The sequence below is a fragment of the Baudoinia panamericana genome, assembly GCF_000338955.1.
Source record: "Baudoinia panamericana UAMH 10762 unplaced genomic scaffold BAUCOscaffold_2, whole genome shotgun sequence".
Classification (NCBI taxonomy): domain Eukaryota; kingdom Fungi; phylum Ascomycota; class Dothideomycetes; order Mycosphaerellales; family Teratosphaeriaceae; genus Baudoinia; species Baudoinia panamericana.
The window spans coordinates 597,581-617,559 of NW_006911258.1; the positions used below are offsets into that span (position 1 = coordinate 597,581).

Here is a 19,979-nt window from a genome sequence, read left to right on the forward strand (position 1 = left end):
GTTCGCAGCGATTCAGTATTACCACATCAGTCATGGCTCCGAGCAGAGGTCAACGTAGTACCAGGGCGACTAACGGTCGAGAAAACAACGTAGCACCGCAGCGCCGCTCTCGACGAGCTCGCGAGACCACGGAAGCCGACGTCTATAAAGATCTGCTGGCCGAGGCCGCTGTCGTCGACCCTGTCCAGGATGCAGACCGACCCTTGAAGCGGCGGCGTGTCACGAAGTCAGTGAACCGGAGCAGTCCGCAGTCCTTACAGGACAGCGCGGGCAATCCGAGCGTTGTAGCCACGCCTCAAGCCAGTAGCGTCAACGGAGCGAGACCGACTGCGCTCTCTAATTGCCGGCAAACGATCGAAGCTTCATCGGGTGACTCGGATGAAAGCGATTTCGGTTTTGAAGATATCGATCTCGACCAGCCCACCGCCTCCGGCGATGCAGCTCAACCAGACGATGGCTTGGCCGACGTTTCCATTTCTGTCGACAAGCCGGAGACTCCGAACATTCGGTCATCGACCACGCGTAAGCCTATCTCCTCCGCAGAAAAGGCGCTCCGGCTATTGGTTCATAAGCTGCATGTTCTCTGTCTACTCGGCCATTGCATCTACGTCAACAGCTGGTGTAACGATGAGGTCGTGCATGGTAACCTCGAGCTTCTCCTCTCGGAGAAGGTCAAGATCTACCTTCGTGCTAATACTCGGGAGTCACAGTTCGATCGTAACAGGATGTTCATGGAGGGCCTGCAGCAAGCTACTGCAGATTTTCGAACTCGCTTCAAAGTTACTGCATCCGGCATGCGGAAAGCAAAGTGGCTAGCTGATGGCGAGCCGCCAACCCAGACGGATGTCAACCCCATGGACCGGGCAGATTTTATAAGAGCGTCCAAGAAGCTCGAAGGCTCGCAAGACACTGGCAACCAGCTATTCTGCGCGTTACTTCGAGCAGTTGGCGTCGGAGCAAGGCTCGTCTGCTCGCTCCAGTGCCTGCCGTTCAACACGTCTACGACTAAAGCCACGCCGCAGAAAGTAGTCAAGCCAACCATCTTCATCAATCCTATGGACTCAGATAGGGATCGCAGCGATGTCAGTGCAGACGATATCTCGGTCAAGTCGTCTTCGACCGTTGGCAAGGTTCCTTCGGTGCGCAGACGGCTCGGTCAACCAAGCTTTGCGTCTGCTTCTATGCCAGCAACACCTCCTCGGGAGATGAAGAAGCCCGTGGTCAAACTGAGCTACCCGGTCTTCTGGGTGGAAGCCTTCAATGCCGCACACCAGAAGTGGGTGCCTGTTGATCCTGTTGTGACCGAGTCCTTCAACAAGCCTAGCAAGATCGAGCCTCCGGCCTCATACAATCTCAACCAGCTAAGCTACGCCGTTGCTTTCGAAGCTGATGGTGCGGCTAGGGATGTCACTCGCCGCTACGCCAGGGCATACAATGCCAAGACCCGTCGTCAGCGTCTTGAGGCCACAGAAGGCGGGTTAGACTGGCTGAAGAAGACCCTTCGCTTCTTTCGCCGTCGAGGTGCGCCATCAGATCGCGAGCAGGTGGAGGATGCAGAGCTGGCGCAAAGGGAGGCACGAGAAGGTCTACCGAAGAATGTTCAGGACTTCAAAGATCATCCATTGTATGCTCTGGAACGCCATCTACGACGACATGAGGTCGTGCATCCACGGAGAGAGGTTGGCAAGGTGAACGCGGGAACGGCGGCGAAACCGAGGATGGAGAGTGTCTTTCGGCGGAAGGATGTGCTGCTTTGCAGAAGTGCAGATAAGTGGTACCGGCTTGGAAGAGAGGTAAAGGAGGGCGAGCAGCCGCTGAAGCATGTCGTGACCAGACGCACGGCTAGAGCAAGAGGTGCTTCTCCTGCAGACGAGGAGGTCGACGACCACAGTACGTCCACGGCAATCTACGCGTACAGCCAGACCGAGCTATACGTGCCACCACCGGTCGTGCGTGGCCGCGTGCCACGAAATGCATATGGGAACCTGGACATCTACGTACCGTCCATGGTACCGGCCGGCGGCGTGCACATCCGCCACCCGGCAACCGCAAATGCTGCCCGGGTCTTACGCATCGACTACGCGGACGCAGTGGTAGGCTTCACCTTCAAGGGCCGACAGGGCACTGCGGTTGTGGAGGGAGCAGTGGTAGCCGAGCAACATGCGGACGCCGTCAGAGCGGCGATAGAGGGTTTGGAGGCAGACAGGGAGATGGAAGAGTGCAAGAAGCGGAGTATGGTGGCGTTGACGGTGTGGGCTAGGTGGGTGAAGGGTCTGCGCATCAAGGAGAGGGTTGAGGGGTATGGAGATGTTTCCGCGAACGTGGGGAAGGGTAAGGGCAGAGCCCAAGCAGTTTTAGATGAAGGTGAAGGAGCACTATCGGAAGATGTTGCTGCTGCTTTCGAAGGGAATGATGATAGGCCGTTGCTAAGTGCGGGCATGTTCTCTATCGAAGAGCTCAGTCGGTCCACCAAGGCCACACCAAAGCGAAGAGCTAAGCTCGAGGAGAGCGATGAGGAGGAGCTTGATGGTGGCTTCGACCACTCCACTCCGGAGCCCGCCGCCTCTCCTCCGAGACGGGTGCTTCGAAGCCGCCGCAGGATCGTGGAGGATGTGGGAGACGAAAACGTTGCGGGTGAAGACGGTGGTGGTGGTGGTGGCTTCGTCGCGGAAGATGCAGTGGACGATGACGATGGTGGCGATGGTGGCTTTATACCCGACCATGAACCAGTACAGGACCTAAATGATCACGTGACGGCTGAGTGTTCGCCAGAGGCATGGGAATATGGTGGCGGCGGCTTCATGGCGGAGGATGCTGCCGCAGAGCACGGCGAGCCCTTTCCCGCACCAGAGAATGCTCTGCAGAGCAACGGCCTCCCGCAAAACGACGCAATGGCCATGGGCGATATCACTCAGGATGTGGAGACTCTACCATCAAACGAAGGGAATGATGACCGAGATACAGTCACTTCTTTGGGAAGTGGCATCGTTGGGACTGCCGCGGATGAGCAGGCCATCATCCCCACTGTGTCAATCGGTGATAGCCTCACGCACTGCGTAGATGCAACATCCGAAGCGGCAGCACAGTACCAAGCGGACTCCAGCATACCTGGCAATGCTTTCCATGATGCTCAAGCGGACGAAGCGAGCCTTACAGTCTCGGATGCGAGACCTACGAGACCACAGGGTGTCGCCCATGGGATTGCACATACTGCTGCCTCTGATGAGCACAGTGATAAAGGCTCCCTGTTGTCTCACGATCCAGAAGATGAAGACGCGGAGCCGGATTGGTTGGATAGCGACTGACCTGCGATCACATACCTCCAATTTGATTGAATCATCGAGAACGATTTCCCGCTTCCATCGAGCTCGTGAAGTCAAGATGCAATCTAGATGCATGACATATACGTGTATGCCTAGCTATGATCAAGTCTAGTGGTGCTTTTAGAGCTGCGTTGTGCACGGTCTGCTTCCGAATGGAGATGGTTCTACATGATGACCTCGTTGGAGACGTCCTGTCGCAATGTCAGCAACACATATCACAAAGCCAGACTAGCGCGAGATCCGACTTACCCTCTTTAGCTCCTTGAACGGCAAACATACGCAGTTCTGGATCTTAACCTCGTCGGCGACAGCGCATTCCTTGCCGAGAATGGTGATGCTCTGCACCTTCACACCATTCTTCACAATGCTGGTGCTGTGCTCACGGACGGGTGTCGGCGTGCCTTCCACGCGAGCCCAAGCGCCGACGCGGCTGCCCCAGCCAACGATCGAGTACAAGATGCATGCATCGTGGCGGATCTCAGAGTCCTCGAGGATGATGGACTCCTTTATCCGCACACCGGCGCCAACATTGACACGCGGGCCAATGCTGACGTTGGGACCAAGCTTCGCCGAAGGATCGACGGTCGCCGTTGGGTGGATGAAGACCGGTGGGAGGATGTTGGCGGAAGGCTTGGCGAGCTCTTCCGACTGCGTCTGGAACGCCTTCATCAGGTATAGCGCATTGGCTGGCACGGCGGAGCCAGCGGTTTTGATCTGACGCCAGAAATCCTTCGTTTCGAGAACGTAGAACTGGCGGCTATCTGCCAGGTCGGAGAGAATGTCCTGCTCGAGCCGAATGACCTCGTTGGTCTCTCCATCGTCGTCATCCTCTTGCGGGAACGTCTGCCTGTCCGTCAGCGCGTCGGAGGAAGGGTAGCTGACGAGGCGCGGCCGGTCACTGCGGCGCTTCATTGCACTCTTAATGCTCGGGAAGATGGCTTCGGTGGAGAAGAGGTAGACGCCGCAGTTGATCAGGTTGCTGATGTGCGACTCCGGCTTCTCGACGTAATGCAGCACGCGCTTGCTGTGGGCGTCGCTGACAATGCAGCCGAAGTTCGTCGCGGCATCGTTCGGTACCCGAGTGCCCAAGATAACCGCCTCTGCATCCTTCTCCTCGAACAGGCGTAGCATCTCGTTGAGCGGGAAGGAGCAGCAGACGTCGGCATTGAGCACGAAGAAGCGATCCGGTCGGCCCTTGAGGATGGCATCACGGAAGTGGTACAGACCTCCTGCGGTGCCAAGGGCTTGGTATTCGCGGAGGTAGCGGACAGCGATGTTTGGGTTGGTCCGCGAGCAGTCTTTGATGAAGTCGCGGAAGACCGCCTCATCGTAGTAGCCGACAATGAAGACTTCGCGGATTTCGGGTACTTTGGTGATGGCGGCGAAGCAGTGGGAGATGATGGGATGGCCCGCAACTTCGAAGAGGGGCTGCTCATGTTAGGCCGAGATTCGCTGTCTTCTGCGAAGTAGTGCTGCTTCTCACCTTGGGCAAGTCGAGTGAGAGCGGGCGGAACCGTGTGCCTCTGCTTGGTCCTCCAACCAGTATGACCGCCTTTGTGTTCGGTGTCCCACCGCTCTTACCGCGCATTGGCACCTGCAGCATGCTTGCGGTTGCTTGGGCTTGTTTAAGGCCTGTAGGGGGCTGCTGTTCTTGTGGGCTATTGCTTCACGCTCTACGATCCCGAGGAAAGAGAAGTAATGCAAGCTGTCACCAAAATAATTCGATCCTCGTGTTTCCCAATCGAGTGAGCTCCTTGCCCGCAAGCCACGGGACTTCTAGCTCGGTCTGTCCCTGCAGTAGCGGCACCCGTGCGCTATACCGTGCAAACGGTTCCACGTGTGTCAACGCCAACCTTCTCTCCCCTTGCCTCACGCTCCACCCTTGATCGTCTCGTGTTCCACGCAGCGACGCCATACCTATGTCAAATGCAAGAGCAAGGCTTCGACCTTGTCCATCCTTCGTTGACGTCAAGACTGAGCTGCAGAAGCCGCACGTTCATCGAGAATACGGCCGTCAAGCACAACAGCAGTCACCGTGAAGAGACAGGATGTGTCAATGCCCGTCACCACTTTGATGCTGCCACAGCCATTGCTACGAGGCGGCAGCAGGCCGGTCTCACCTTCATTTGTGCGACATTGCGATCCGTTGTTGCGACTGTGACTCACACGCCGCTCTATGGCTCCCTAACAGTCTCCTACGCCATGAGGGCGACTGCGCCGTAGTGCAATCTGAGGGCTTCGTGATCTTTCCGTAAAGCTGAACCGCCTGAAATGGGATTTCATTGAAGTAGCACTCAATCTGAGGTCAGCTCACGCAACCACCGCAGTTGAGACGGAGAGCCCAACCTATCGCTCATCGCCCAGATCCCACAGCACCCGTGCCACTTGTCCCAGCATATCCAACTTTTGCCCCAAGCTCGGTAACGGATGATCCGAATGATGGGTCAGAAGCGAGTGAGTGCTATCGAGGCGGAGGGGTAGTGTAAGTGAACCCCTGTCATACCAACTCCGGAAGAGAGCAGGGCGTTGGATGAAGTCACTTTTACCTTGTCGTTGAGCTCCGTCTTGTGTCTCCTCCACCTCGAGAGTACACACATCTCTTAAGAGCTTTGCCTGTCATCTTGGGCATGAATCGCAGTCGCTCGTGGAGACCCTTCATCCAGAATCGCCACCTTCCCCGGCTGCATCGGTGAGCTTCACCTCACTTCACACTTCTCCCATTTCTCTTCCTGATTCAGGTTCGGCTGCTGCCTAGCATTTTCGCCCACGTACGTCACCTCACGCCGTTTGCTCCTACGCATCTCCACCGCCCTCTCCTCTCCGGCTGCAGCACCAACTTCCATACTCCCTCTGCATGCTGCTAATACAATGCCGCCCAGAATGACACGATCGCGGATCAAGCATGAATCGGACGATTCTAACGACCAGGTCGCACCTCTTGCTACGCCAATCACAATGAGGGATAGCATCTACACCGTGCCCAACGGCTCAGCGAGCATCAACCCGAGCTTCGCAGCGAATGAGCCTGCAAGCTACAGCAGTAACACCATCGCCAATGAGGATGTCGATATGCAAGGCGGTCCTTCAAGCTCTGGCACCGAGAGTACGTGCGCCTGCGAAAGCCTTACTCTTTCTGAGCTATCGAGCTGATATCTTGCCCAGCGACGGGAAACGCTCTACAAGAGCTTGCTTCTCATTCACGCAGTTTGATCCAGCTCATCCAGGCTCTGACAGCCCTCAACATTGACGCAACTATTCCGTCGTGGCCGAAGTTCGTAGTTGTCGGTAATCAATCGGCTGGCAAGAGCTCGATTGTTGAGGCAATCTGCGACATTACCGTCCCTGTATGTTAACGCATTCAAAACGGTCTTGTACAACGCTGACTGTTCTTAGCGTGACGAAGGCACCTGCACCCGCTGTCCGTTCCTTATTACTACGTCAGCATCCAGCTCGTCAGAGCCCGCGTTCAGCTGCCGTGTCTCCCTCCACCTGACGTACGCGTACTCCCCGAAAGCCGTCGCAGGCAGTAACCCAACAAAGTTCGATCACTGGGTCAAGCTGCCTAAGCCGGAGGCGATCGAGTTCGATACAGTGTACGACAAAGCTCAAGTGGAAACCGTCTTGCGCCGCGCTCAGCTCGCCATACTGAGCTCTAGGCCCGACCAAGTGGACTCTCGCGGGTCGTCGACAATCAAAGATGTTACCCTTCAGTTCTCGCCGAACGTCGTTAGCATTGAGATACATGGGCCAGGCCTGCCAGAGCTCAGCTTCTACGATCTTCCTGGGGCAATCAACGTTGTAGACGGGGACGACTCCCTTGTCCCGTTCGTCGAGAGACTCATCAAGCTTTACCTTACTGACGAGCAAGCGCTAGTCCTGCTAGCCTGCTCTGCAGATCAAGATATCGAGAATTCCACCGCGTTCAAGTTCGTTAGGCAATGTGGCGCGGAAGGGCGTTGTATGGGGGTGCTTACCAAAGCTGATCTCGCTCCACCCAGCAAGTATGGCCTTTTTGAGCTTGTTCTTCAGCGTATCAAGTTCCCCCTCGCTAAAGGCTGGTTTGTAACGAAACAGCTCTCCCAAGACAAGCTCGCAGCTGGAGACGTCACGCATACGCATGCGCGTAGGCTAGAGCAAGAATACTTTGCCCGTGAGCCGTGGAGCACGACGTTCTCGCCTTTCGCAGATCGTTTGGGTACTCTCAATCTGCGGACGGCGCTCTCGCAATACCTGACTACGCATATTCTAGACGAGCTGCCAGGCATTATCACTCGTGTCGAAGACAGACTTCTGCAGATTGCGCAGACGCTTTTGCAGTTTCCCGAGGCGCCAGCTTCCGCGACCTACGAGGTGATCAGTGAAATGCACCGTCTAATTGATACGACCACTCACCACCTCACCGGCGACGGAGGCAGAAATGACTTTCGCACAGAATACAAGACACTGCTCAAAGACGCAGCTCGTCGCTTCAGAGATGCTCGTCCGCGTATCATGCTCGGTACTCCGGGCTACATTAGGCCTTCGATCCCACTTGACGAATCCGATAACGACGTACCAGGTGCTGCAACACCCGCAAAGATTCGCAAAGGCAACAATGGTCTACCCGTCCGGACTGTATCTCAGACACCGACACCGCGCTCGTCGCGTATCAAGAAGGAGCCAACTATGGACATACCCAAGGGCACACTCACACTTGACGAGCTCCGGGAACTCTATGACCGCGGATCTGGATCCGGCATACCCGATCAGCTGCATCCAAAGGTTACCGAACAGGTTGTCCTTATGATGATGGGAAGCTGGGACACAATTGTCGCTTACCTTGCGCGAGACATCAAGACACATGTGCTACGCCTGCTTACGACAACGGTTGTTGACGAGGTGCTGGTAAAGCGGCAGAAGACCCAACTATATACGCAATCGAAGCAAGTAGTGTCCAGGCTGTTCCAGGCGTTGTGGATAGAGCAGGAAGCTCGTATCCGCTACGTGCTTCAGTGCGAGACACACAAGCCAGTCACTTATGCAAGTGATCAGCTTCGTAAGCTACAAGCAGCAATCGAAACGAAGCTGCAACACGACCGACTCACGAACTTGATCGACGAGCATTACGACAGGTTGGAAGCCGACGGGCAGAAAGTTCCGGTTGGCACAGATCGTGAAAAAAAGCGCGCAGAGTTACAATCGAAGCTGGGTGGGCAGGCGGACGAATACAACCGCGAAGTATGCGACAAAGATCACTTACAGAACGACCTACCTGCTAACCTGCGTATAGCTCGGTGCCATTGCGAGGTTGCTGGCCTACTACGATCTCGCTTCCGCCCGCATGCTCGATACGATTGCCGTTCACCTCGAGTTCGGCCTGATCAACAGTCTCCCTGGTCGACTCCGCGACGGTTTGCGCACCGAGCTCCGCATCACCGAAGAGCAGCATTGCCTTCAGCTACTGGCTGAAGATCCGGCGCGCGAGAGAGTCCGCCTCAGCTTGCTTGAAGAGCAGAAGAAGTTGCAAGACGCTCTGGGGAGGCTGAAGGCAGTACTTCCCACAAAGGGCACCGTGGCGTAAAGCGACCCGCCGCGGCGCACTAACATCAGTAACGATTCACGGCTGAGGCGGAAGACATGATAGCAGGTTTGGCGGCAGGGCTTGGTGATTGCTCGAGAAGAGAAGGGTTGATTCGCCTGGTAAGAAGGCCAATACGCTGCAGAGGTTATCCAGCATCACGCAGGCTGCAAGGTCTTGCTGTCTTCAGAAGTTGAAGTCCTCGTAGACTAGCTCCTCTTCAGGTAGCCACTCCATCACCCGCTTGCGCATCGAAGTGCCTGTGCAGATGTAATACTTGCTCACTCCAGCAGCGATGTCTGATCGCGCTATGCGCCTCGGCACTACGTCCACGCCAGTCTCCGTCAGTGCTGAAACTTCTGCAAGATGATCTTCGTTCTCGCCGGTCAGATACAGCGACAAAGAGTGACCGAGCTTTGGCGATGACCGAAGCGTGTCCACAGCGAGACCGATGTCGCTCGCTCTCAGGGACCACAAGACCCTCACGTGGACGAGATCGAGGCTTCCAAGCGAGGGCAGGAGGGGGGTGATACCAACACCACCAGCGATGAAGCACACATTTTCGCTACCAGCTTGTGTGACCGCGAAGTCGCCACCAAATCCTTTCACGCCCACCTCAAGCTCGCCGTACCTCCGCTGGTCGGCCTCGTTGCCGTGCTTGAAGAGGAAGCTCGTGACCACACCAACGTCTCGGACAGTAATCTCGAACTCGTCATCCTTGAGTCTCTGCACAGGATTAGGCGAGCTGCTAGGCGGACTACTAACGGTAAATGTCCGTACAAAGTCATCGTTGATGCTTCGCGGATCATCATCGCGCATGTGGCTGTAGCCAATGTCCAGGTGTCGTGAGAAGTCTAGTGTGACGTACTGGCCCGCTATGTGCGACGCCGCGTTCTGTAGTGCGAATCTGAAGCGTGAAATCGTGGGGGTGAGCCTCGTCTGCTGGAGCAGCGTAGCTTGCTGCATTTGCTGTTCCTGCAGGGCCGTGTGTCTCTTCTCTGAAGCCAGATATCTTACCGCAGGGTTGTACGGTGAGCGCGGCCCCTCAGCGCCCCGAAACGGGAGAGCTTCAGTAACGTAGCGCGCCGAGGTAATGGTGAGCTTGACGCAAAGGTTCGAACGAGGTAGGAGTGCGCTTGCTGCTTCCCCAGCCAAAGTCTCTGTCCGGCCAGTGAAGTATAGCATGTCTCCGGTTCGAAAGTCGGGCACGCAGATCCCGCAACGTGGGTTGATGTGCATGTTGCCCAAACTCTGATACAGCCGGTTGCCGGAATACTCGGGCCAGCAGATGGATGTTGGTCCTTCTCGACCGGTAGAGACCACACGCATGAAGCCAGGCGGACCGCCTCGATGGTTAGTATCCATGTCTATGTCGTTCTGTGAGGTTGAGAGGAAGAAGAGATCCGCCTGGCCAATGAGCTTAAGTGCGGGTTCTGGCAGTAACGGTGAGTCGCTAACAAGCTGGGGATGGGCGAAGGCAGTGGTGATGTGCTTGCTGTTGAGGTACTTTGGGCAGTTGCCAAGACTCTGCTTTATTCGAAGGACAAGCTGCATCTCAGCAACTGTTTCTTGGTGGTCCGTCACCTCGTCCTGGATGGTAGTTAGTGCACCAGCCATCATCCGGCCGTTCATCTTCACACGCTTGCGGGTCTCTAGATCAATGGTAAGCCCGCCGACAAGGCAACCCTCTCCTTGCGCACGTCTGACTTCGCCGTCTGCTTCCTTGCCTACAAGCTGCTCAATCACCGGATCGAACTGGCCAGTCACCGGCAATCGAAGACCGACTATACTGTCTCCGAGTGGCCTCGCAAAGCCCGGCTCGCCACCTAGCAACGTCGTCCAAGGCTGGCCTTGGTCGTCGACGGTCCCAAGCGCTAGGAGGGGTGCAATCTGTAGGTGCCGTGCCAGTTGGGGTGACAGCGTCGGGACGGTTGGGTTGTCAAGAGGAGGCACCTCCATGAGCCGTTGGATCGCCTGCTCCCCTTCGTGCCAGTCCATGTCTTGGTAGAAAGCCATGATCACGCTTGCGCCAATGTAGAGAACGTACGAAACAGAGCTCTGGTTCTTATCACATAAAAGGTAGAGTACTGGGAAGCAAATTCACACTCTTGCTTCGCAAAGGATAGCCGCGAGGCGTGCGCATCTCACCTTCAATTACTGTACAGCGCGCTGACGAAGGCAACATACACGATGGTCACTGCCAATCATCGTTCGTTAACGATAGAGTTCTGACAAACAACAGCGAAGCGTGCGAACCTGGAAGGAGGGGGTGTCGCTAACGGCTTTCCCAAAAAGGGAGTATGCGGACTTGGCGAGAAGCTTGGCAAACATACATTCACACCACCGAGCCTGTTGTTTGGAGGCGTATGTACAAGCACATCGCCACATCAAACACAGCACAAAATGAGATTCCATGGCATCTTCGAATGATCAACCCACCAGTCTCGATCAACACGTCTGAGGCCAGACAAAAAGATATCAATCATAATGGTCATTACGAGGCTACAAGATGGTTAGCAATTGACGGAGCGTTAACGGGAATTGTTTGATCGTACGTCGAACTCGCGACCTTGGCGTATCAATTTCACCCAATTCAGGGCTTATTAGCACCACGCTCTAACCAACTGAGCTAAACGACCAGTGATTGAAGGCTTGATCTGGCAATATGCAATATATACCATACAACGCAGCTGCGGTCAGCTGAACGTGGCTTGTCGGGCTAAAGTGAGAACAAATCATCAGGGCAAGGCAATAACAAAGCCGGCTGATACGATTGTATATTGAGCAGCTTCACTTGAAAATCCGTTACTAGCCTATTGACAGCCCGCTGAACGTCCTTATCAGTCCGATGATCGTAAATCCCCACCATAGTCCACCTTCACTCAATTGCCATCAACTCCCTTACAGTTCGCCTGCCCGGCGCCCTTCCACATCACCCGACATACCACCCTCTGAAGTTTGTACAACTGCCCGTGACTCTCACAGCTCGTGACCAGAACAACATCTGGCCGATGCTGCTGTGAGCGGACAAGACCTACCAACACGCGCGACCCGGCGACTTGTCCGGGGGGTTGTGTCGGTAGCACCTCAGTGCACGGTTCTGCGGGAGAGATTTGCACGTTGCGTCTCCTCCTCTCATCGCGGAAACATCCTTCCAGGGCTCACTTTAACCGACTCGAGTAATTCCGAGAAAAACGTCGATTGCTGCGGTCGCCTCACAGCGTTATTGACGTTGCCAGGAGCGCGTTGTGGCCCCGCTGAGACCACATTGCCTTGCATTGACCGCTGGGATGCTTGAGCGCCGGCCGACGTCGGTACTGGCGGTGGCATCCCAGCGCTATTGCCATTGGTCAAAACGGCCTGTGGCGTTGTCCTGACCGTATTGCCAAGCACTGACGGCTGAGACGACTGCCCACGGGCCGGTTTCGGTGCTGCCTGCTGTGGCATCCCAGCGGCGTTACCGGTACCATTAGGAGCCTGTGGCGGTGTCGCGACCACATTGCCAGGCGGTTGCGGCTGAGATACTTGTCCGTCGGCAGGTCTTGGTGCAGGCAGGTGCCGCATCCCACCAGCATTGCGCTTGCGCAGAGGAGCCTTTGGCCTCGCCAAGACCGTATCACTAGGCGTTGGCGGCTGAGGTCCTGCCACGTCAAGGGCTAGCAGCTGCGGATCGATCATCATCCCAGCAGCCTGACCCGCTGTAGAAGCAACCATAGGTAGTATCGGCACCTGATCACCTGGCAATGATGGTAAGGTTACCTGCGCATCGCCAGTCGGCGGTGCAGGGTTCCCAAATCCCTCAGCAATGCCGCTGGCATGAGTGGTACCCATGGGCAGCATATGCTGCTCTGCTCGCTGCTGCTCTGCTGAGAACGTGGCAGGCTGCACCCACTGCGAGCCGACATTGTCGGAGAAGTACGGGGTCGGCGCAGCGTCCGTCTCCACATCATAAGGAGACTTGATAATGCTGTCAGCCTCCTCAGTAGCATACCGAGGACCCTGATGCAGCGGGGACAGGTGATCGTAGGCCGTTGGCGATGGAAGGCGCTCACCGTGCGGCGGCTGCTCCTTCATCTCCAACTCCACAGCACTCGCGATTGAGACCTCCATGGCTGGTGCAGGAGCTTCAGCAATAGCGTGGAGGCTCAGGGATTGCGATTTGGAGCGCTCATGTTGCGGCAGCGGCGGCTGCTCCTCCATCTCCACGTCCTCTGCATACGCGATCAAGTCCTCAACGGCTGGAATAGGAGCATCAAGCATGGCGTAATCGCCCTCGGATGCAGTGCTGTCCTCCATCTCTGGCGCTTCTGAAGGCAGCCCTGCCGGTGCAGCATTCCCAAGAGAAAGCACGCGAAGTTGCGCTGCTATGTTAGCCATCTCCCTGTCTTGGATAATCTGCACATCATCGAGTGAAAGCGCGTCAATTCTCACTGCAATCTCAGCCACAGAGTCGAGCATTAGCACATCCTCGTGAGTAGTGGGAGGATCAGTCGCTAGGGAGCTGTGGGGAACAAACGATGCCACAGAAGGCGGTGCCGCACTTGCCTCAGGGGCATCAGCGCCAGTTGCTAGAGTGGGAGGGGCGGGCGGAGTAAGGGGAGGAGATGGCGCGACAGGACCCTCAGTACTGTCAGCGCGGACTGCATGTTCGGAAAGGGCCAGAGGACTGTGAGGAGACGATGCCGCAGGAGCCACGACAGCGTCAACGCCGATCGCCAGAGTGGGAAGCGCCAACGTCGTTTGCGCAGGAGACGTTGCCGTAGGAGCTACAGTACTGTTTTCGCCGACTTCATCTTCGAAGACGGTCAGAGAAATCTCGTGAGGAGACGGCGCCGTAGGAGAAACAATAGCGCCATCGCCAAATACCAGCTTGATAGCGGCGGAGGTCCGGTTGGCCGAGAAGCCGGTGGGTCGCTTCTTGCGGCGTGGCTTGGTGATGCGCTTGGAGCCAGACGCCGAGCGCCGATGACGAGCGTTCTCTTCACCTTCCAGCTGCGCAGAGGGTGATGTCCCCTCGATAGGTAGCTGAACGGGGAGCGGAGACCCGGAGAGGGCGGGCTCTTGCATGTCAGCTAACCCAACAGCCAGAGCGCCAGATTCGACGTTCTCAGCAGGAAGTGGCAGCGCATATGGACCTGTGCCGCCAACAAGGGCATCATCCTCCGGCCGCGCGGTTGAGATGCGGCAATCTTCCGGCTCATTCTTCTTGACTGTTGGAGCTGAGTACGACTTGGTCTTCTCAGCAGAAGGCGGAGGGGCATGCGGAGCGGAAGCGGCGATGAGAACAGTCTCTTTTGCCTCCGGAGCTGAGAGCGTGCTCTCTTGCGGCTTCTCTTCGACCGTGGGCGTCGAGGGAAGGATGGGTATCTCAGCAGCAGCGAGCTTGCGAGATGGCGCTATGGTGCCGATGAAGTCATCACCATCCGAGCTCGCGACTGGGACGTTGGGCTCTTGCGCTTCATTCTTGATGATCAATTCCAATTCCCGTCGGAATATTTCAGCAGCATCCAACATGAAAGAGCATGTCGTGGCGTCGACGCCGCAATTAGTCTTCCACCATGAAATCGAGAGTGTGACGGATTGTAGCAAGGTAGTGGCCTCGGTGGCTGATATGTACGAGCCGAAGGGTGCTAAGCGTCGCCGTTTGGGGCTCGGCGCAAGCTTTTTCTCCTTTGGTATGAGCTGCGTCGCAACCACAGGCTTTCCGGGTGTCTGACCGTACAGTAAAGTTGTCGCTAGCTGCCGCCGTCGAGGCAGCCGCTCAGGTGACTCTGGACTCAGGAAGCTACTCGTCTTGGGAGATTCTGATTCTGCTTGCAAAAGTTGTAGCGGGGGGGCTGATTCTTCCATGGTTGTGTCGTGTTGTGTGGGAGAGATTGGCGGAGGCAGTGGCCCAAGTAGCTCTTCATACCAGAAGACGCTCGTCTTGGGGGCCTCGATGTCTGCTTGCAGAGATTGCGGCTTAAGGGTTAACGCTTTGGTGGTTGTGCCACGCTGGGAAGAAGCCACTAGCGGAGGCTGTACGACTCGCAGAGGCTCATGCTTGACTGGCTCTTCATGAAAGAGTGTGGTCGTTATGGAAGTCTTGACATCGGGTGGTGAATGCTGTGGCTCCTCGGCTGACTTCTCGACTGGCTTACCGTGATGTTGTGTGAGAGATGGCGGCGACGGCTGTGCGGGTTGCAGAGCCTGTGACTGCGGTTGAAAGGGCTCTTCATTGGAGAAGTCGCTCGTTTCTGCAGTCCTGATGTCAGATGGTAAGAGCTTTGGGTCGTGGGCTGGCTTTCTGCGTGTTGTGTCGCGTTGTTGTGTGATACGCCACGGTGCAGTCTGAACGACTTGCGGAGACTGCGGTTGAGCTGGCGCTTTTAGAGAATATTCGTCTATCTCAGGTAGAACATATCGGTCGACAAGGCAGCAGAGCAGGATCGTCATCGCTGCCCAGCAGCCGATTGTCAGACATGCTTGGAAGTTCAGGCTGAGGTCGAGCGTTGCGAACAGGAAGTCGCTTACGCAGATCAAAGGAAGGAAGATGACCATAGCGGCTGTGAAGGCCGGCGCGAGTGCAAAGTAGCCGATGTAATCTTCGAGCTCTTCATCGTCTTGTCCGAAGATGAAGATGTTGAAAGGCAACAAGTATGCGACGAAGGCGAGGGCGAGGGCGGAGCCCATCATGAGAGGGTTCGCGGCAAAGGACTGCAAATCCATGGCGACGATTTTACAGGCCTTACGGTTGTTGAAGGATGGCTATCATGCAGATTGTGGGAAGTTGCTCCGTGAAGTGGCGTGACCTTCCAGCAAAGTTTGCTTGACGGTGCGGTGGAGGTCCGGTGACTGTTGGTGGGAGCGGAGGCTGACAGAGGTGTGTGCGTCGTCTTTAAAGCGAGTTTGAGGCGCAGGACCGTGATCGTGCTGGTGTGACTTGCTTTGGATACGGTGCCAGTGGTGTCTCTGAAGGTGCGTTTGCCAAAGCAAGCAGTGCTGGATATGTGTTACACTGTCGGTCTGTGCGCTCTTAGCGCGTGAATGTGAATGTGAAGTTGAGGTCCAGTTCGCCAGGAGCTCGGCCACGCCCTCCCTGCTTCCATAGAGGGGCACGAACACCAAAAGAGACTACTGTTCGCACGTGTGAGATCGCTGAATAGCGTCAGGAGGGAGTCCCACACACCGTTGACCTGCTCAGCCTTTTTCATGCCGCGACAGAAGCCTCCTCCAGCTGCCTCTCCAGCATTCTCTCCTCCCACTCTTCATTCGCCTTGCGCTACTTCTTGGTTGCAACCCAACTTCCCTCAGTCTCCACAGTCAGATCACCATATCCTTGTTCGGCAACGTCGCCCAGCCAGCGTACTCTTGTCGATTCACGAACCTGTCCACAGATCGCTCAATCTCGCAGGCAAGCCCACTGACCTCGGTCAGCGTCTCCAATGACCAGTCCTTGACGCCCAAACCGTCGCCACGGTGGTGGACGGATTCAGCACACCACATGATATATTGACCAAAGCTTTGCCAGGTCTGCTTCTTATTCCTCATGAACGCGACAAACGCCTCTCTGGTGACCAGGTCTCTGTCCACCTTTCACCGTTGTCATGCAAGCCTCGGAGTGAGCCGACCGGAGATTCAGCGGCCTGCTCAGATGTCATGTTCAGGTCGTCGAAGATGTTCATCCGTCCCTGCGACTTCACCGAGGGCTGGAATCGGAGCGTCTGATGGGCGATGCTTATTGACAGACAAGGGGAGCTGCTTGCCCTCTCGATCTTGCAAACTTAGATTGCTAAGGCCGTCAGTTGCGGCCGCCTGCTGCGCAAGGCTAAGATGGCGGCTTCAGCATGTCGGCATGCTTCTTCGTCCTCCTGTTTGGCGACTTCCTGCCCCAGTCCAGCATCTAGACTTTGCTCGGTTGAAAGAAGATTCATGCCCACATCCATATCCATGCCCATCGACTCCGCCGGGACGTTGCGCCGTACAGACTGGCGGACCTTGCTGGGATTCTTGGCATATGCGAAGCACGATTCAAGTCGATGTCCATCGCCTTCGTTAGATTCATGGTTGCGTGCGGTAAGGCGGTGGAGTATCAGCTTATGAACAATGGTCTGTGAGTGTTCATCTGTGGATCTTCTAGATGGGGCAGAGTCCAGCGCACGAGGAATCGGCGCCTGGAGGGTATTATGACAACGGCTTTGTCCCTCATGTGCCAGCAAACACCCGGCGGCCATTCACTGACGACGAGAAGAGATGCGTTCCGGCCCTCGACGGGCGGTCAAGAGTACGTAAGTCATTTACTGGGTATCTAACATGCTACGCCTAGAACCTATTCTCCGGTCCTCCAATCCAGCTATCGCTCCTTCCATCAATGTTCGGGCCTGGCACTGGCGGTAGACCTCTTTCGTCTGCAAGCCGGTCATCTGCCTCTTCGAAGTGTGTGGGATTTGCGAAGCGCGCCTGGACTGGACTCGGAAATTGCGACTGCGAGTACACTGAACTTGCGTGTTGCACAGCGGGCATATGTGGCGGCGAAATCGAGTTCCGCGCGGACAGCTCACCATAATCATTAATGATATCGGCGTATCCGATCGTGTGCCGCGGGTCAATAGGAGCAGTAGCACTGCGCTGCGGAAGCTCTCGCACCGGAGCGTTGTGGCTGTGCTTACCAGTAACGGTCACGTTTCTGCGTGGCCCTGGGTGCACGTATGCCGAAGACGTTGCAAGCGGAGGAGGTGCCGGTGTGGTGGAGTGTAGCCTCGGATTGAAGGCAACGTAGTGGCCTGCTGGTTGCGCGGTCATTTCGTAGGCTTCACGTTCTGCGAGACTTGGCGCGTTCTGCTCTTCGACAGCAGAGAAGGGCCATTCAGTGCTTAAGTCGGGTGCATTGCGTAGCACTGGCCTGCTGAAGGATTTCTGCTGGCTTCGAAGACTACCATAGGTCGGGCGTCTCTCCAGCTGCGCCGGTGAAAATGGTCTGCTCATTGAGGACGCCACGCTCTCCTGCTGGTGGAAGGGTGGACTTTGGTTCGTATGTCGTGGATTCTGTCCTGCAGCCGGGTTGAAAGTCCGTTCCCATGCGCCTCCCAATGCCGGTGGGCTAATGGCAGACTGTGGGTCAGACTCGAAGCTGAGGCCAGTATTCGATCGTACCGGAAAGCGTTCCCCTGGTGGAGGTCGCTTCACTGGCCCAGTCGCTGCGATAGGAGAGAATGGACGCTGCTGTGACCCTGCGGTGTCCGTTCTCAACATGGGCATATATAAACGCTCAGCATTTGAGCTTCCTTGCGTCATGGTTCGTCCCGGCGGTGCTGGCCTTGCGAAGGATGCCTCCGAGGCCTGCCGGCTGAAGGCTGGAGGCGGCATGCTAGGAGCTGGGGATGATCTGCCACCTTCGCCAGCGTATCCAGCATTGGCGAGAAGCGGTGCGTTTGACTCGTAGCTTGTGTTTGAGAATGCAGAGCCCTGCGTACCGTTCCGCGAGGGCATGCTAGGCCTGTGTACCGTGTTCGGCATTGCCGGCAGACTATGCTGGCTTCCATCCCTTGTTGGTGGCCTGCTCTCATAGCGTGGCAGCGTCGCGACGGTGGCGTTAGTGTCCTGTCTTACAAGTGGGAAGCTGGACAGTTCGTTCTGCTGCTTAAGCTCTGGGCTTTCGCCAATTTGCGGCAGAGTAGGCGCTCTGTGCAACTTCTGCTTGATGCTCGGTTCTTTGAGAGGTGGCACCTCACCGGTCTTTTGCCTCTTGAGTTCAGCCTTCATCTCAGCCTTTGCTTTCTTGCGCTCCTCTTCTTCGATGGCCGCTCTGATTTTGTGCTCTACTATCTTCTCCAGCCGCCGGTCAATCTTGCGCCTGCAGTAAACGCTAAGACGCCCGTCTCGCTGCGGTATGTAGTGCCACAGGAAGACGAGGTACATTATTGCTGCAATAATAAGTGACAATGCGCTGAAAACCCAGATAACAAGCGTGAACAGCATGGAGAAAAGGATGACCGCCTGCTCGTGGTTCTTGTCCGCTAACGCTTCAAGATTGAGGAAGAATTGCTCGATGGAAGAGTGGTGATTGGTCGGTGTTCCGCGAACGACCAGATCCGCATTCATCACAGCGTACAGTGTCATGGCGTTAACGAATTGTCTTGGCCCTTCGGCCAGAACAACTCGAATCGCGCCGTTGAACGCAAAGTAGACGAAGAAGGCCACGTAATCCGCACCTTTCTTGCTCTTCGTCAACTCCGTGAAGACGAGGAACCTCCGCCAGCCTCGCGGCCGTATAGTCTGCAGCGTGACGGCCAATGGATCCATGTAGCTTTCCGCCACACCGCCTCTGCGTATGACACGGATGGCGCGCAGCCACTCGTAGAAACACAGCAACCAGGAAAACAAGATACAGGCAGCGAAGATCCATTTGCTGTACTTGAAGTCGATGGCGGGCTTGATCTGCGAGCTCCACTTGTTAAAGGCGAGGAGATTGACGGCAGTGAAGGTGTCGACAGCATAGACCGCAATAGACACAATCGCCATAAACCACACCCAAGCATATCCGATCGGTGTCCAAGCCGAGGTCGACCGGAAGTCGCTCAAAGTGATGAAGTCCCATTTCTGAGTGTGCTCAGGCGGGCCTTTCTCGCGATCCCCAGTACAGCCCATGGCTTGCACTACTCTCCTGCGAAGCGTAGAGAAATTCTCGCTCGCGTTATGCTATTTGCATATGAATCGTGCCTCAGTCCAGCTGATACCTTGGCGTTTGTGTTTCCCTCTGTTTGCGTAGTGCAACGTGCGGGTGTCTCTTCCGCGTGTAATGCTCTGCCCCGCAGAGTGTTGAGATTACTATACTGTCAAATGAGAGTCGTGAGGTCGTTTAAACGGGGCCTGCCGCGATGTCTTGTTGCTCCCCGAGACTGATGTTGCCGGTGAGGGTGCTGACGAGGCCGATTCAGGCTGTTCTTTTGTCGTGCCTCACAATGCGGGTCTCAAGCGAACAAAGCTCCGCGAATGAGTGTCCTCAGCGGCACATTGCCATGTCAAGCCCAACAAAGAAGGAAGCAGGAGCGGCCGGCGCAGGTGTCTATGACAGACATGCAGGTAATGACTGTGGGTGAGGTCGGGTAAAAGAGTGTCGT

General features: G+C 56.1%; 8 protein-coding genes and 1 non-coding gene across 9 annotated transcripts; 4 read left to right on the forward strand and 5 right to left on the reverse strand.

Moving 5' to 3' along the window:
* Window positions 1-32: 32 nt before the first annotated feature.
* Window positions 33-3,305, forward strand: BAUCODRAFT_136268 (uncharacterized protein; the record flags this gene model as incomplete). Its single annotated transcript, XM_007675099.1, has 3 exons — window positions 33-89; window positions 126-2,331; window positions 2,353-3,305. The coding sequence occupies 3 exons, from the start codon at window positions 33-35 to the stop codon at window positions 3,303-3,305; spliced, it is 3,216 nt and encodes a 1,071-aa protein (XP_007673289.1).
* A 182-nt stretch (window positions 3,306-3,487) lies between these two features.
* On the reverse strand, window positions 3,488-4,926 carry BAUCODRAFT_145086 (uncharacterized protein; the record flags this gene model as incomplete). Its single annotated transcript, XM_007675100.1, has 3 exons — window positions 3,488-3,514; window positions 3,573-4,751; window positions 4,807-4,926. The coding sequence occupies 3 exons, from the start codon at window positions 4,924-4,926 to the stop codon at window positions 3,488-3,490; spliced, it is 1,326 nt and encodes a 441-aa protein (XP_007673290.1).
* A 172-nt stretch (window positions 4,927-5,098) lies between these two features.
* Window positions 5,099-5,588, forward strand: BAUCODRAFT_30079 (uncharacterized protein). Its single transcript, XM_007674749.1, has one exon. It carries the CDS (start codon window positions 5,250-5,252, stop codon window positions 5,544-5,546), a length of 297 nt encoding a protein of 98 aa, XP_007672939.1. The 5' UTR covers window positions 5,099-5,249; the 3' UTR covers window positions 5,547-5,588.
* Window positions 5,589-6,203: 615 nt separating this feature from the next.
* Window positions 6,204-8,883, forward strand: BAUCODRAFT_119274 (uncharacterized protein; the record flags this gene model as incomplete). Its single annotated transcript, XM_007675101.1, has 4 exons — window positions 6,204-6,426; window positions 6,486-6,667; window positions 6,717-8,540; window positions 8,593-8,883. The coding sequence occupies 4 exons, from the start codon at window positions 6,204-6,206 to the stop codon at window positions 8,881-8,883; spliced, it is 2,520 nt and encodes an 839-aa protein (XP_007673291.1).
* Window positions 8,884-8,918: 35 nt separating this feature from the next.
* BAUCODRAFT_347224 (uncharacterized protein) lies at window positions 8,919-11,283 on the reverse strand. The gene is made up of 3 exons (XM_007675102.1): window positions 11,137-11,283; window positions 11,029-11,077; window positions 8,919-10,967 (listed from the first exon to the last, which is right to left on the reverse strand). Exons 2-3 carry the CDS (start codon window positions 11,063-11,065, stop codon window positions 9,067-9,069), a joined length of 1,938 nt encoding a protein of 645 aa, XP_007673292.1. The 5' UTR covers window positions 11,066-11,077; window positions 11,137-11,283; the 3' UTR covers window positions 8,919-9,066.
* A 142-nt stretch (window positions 11,284-11,425) lies between these two features.
* On the reverse strand, window positions 11,426-11,520 carry BAUCODRAFT_t10. Its single transcript has one exon. It is a non-coding gene; the product is annotated as a tRNA-Ile (tRNA).
* A 362-nt stretch (window positions 11,521-11,882) lies between these two features.
* BAUCODRAFT_347468 (uncharacterized protein) lies at window positions 11,883-15,972 on the reverse strand. The gene has a single exon (XM_007675103.1). The coding sequence runs from the start codon at window positions 15,586-15,588 to the stop codon at window positions 12,016-12,018; it is 3,573 nt and encodes a 1,190-aa protein (XP_007673293.1). The 5' UTR covers window positions 15,589-15,972; the 3' UTR covers window positions 11,883-12,015.
* Window positions 15,973-16,241: 269 nt separating this feature from the next.
* On the forward strand, window positions 16,242-17,050 carry BAUCODRAFT_347474 (uncharacterized protein). The gene has a single exon (XM_007675104.1). It carries the CDS (start codon window positions 16,409-16,411, stop codon window positions 16,916-16,918), a length of 510 nt encoding a protein of 169 aa, XP_007673294.1. The 5' UTR covers window positions 16,242-16,408; the 3' UTR covers window positions 16,919-17,050.
* A 1,133-nt stretch (window positions 17,051-18,183) lies between these two features.
* On the reverse strand, window positions 18,184-19,506 carry BAUCODRAFT_64269 (uncharacterized protein; the record flags this gene model as incomplete). Its single annotated transcript, XM_007674951.1, has 1 exon — window positions 18,184-19,506. A coding segment is annotated over one exon (1,323 nt), but the record flags the coding sequence as incomplete, so codon positions are not given.
* Window positions 19,507-19,979: the final 473 nt, after the last annotated feature.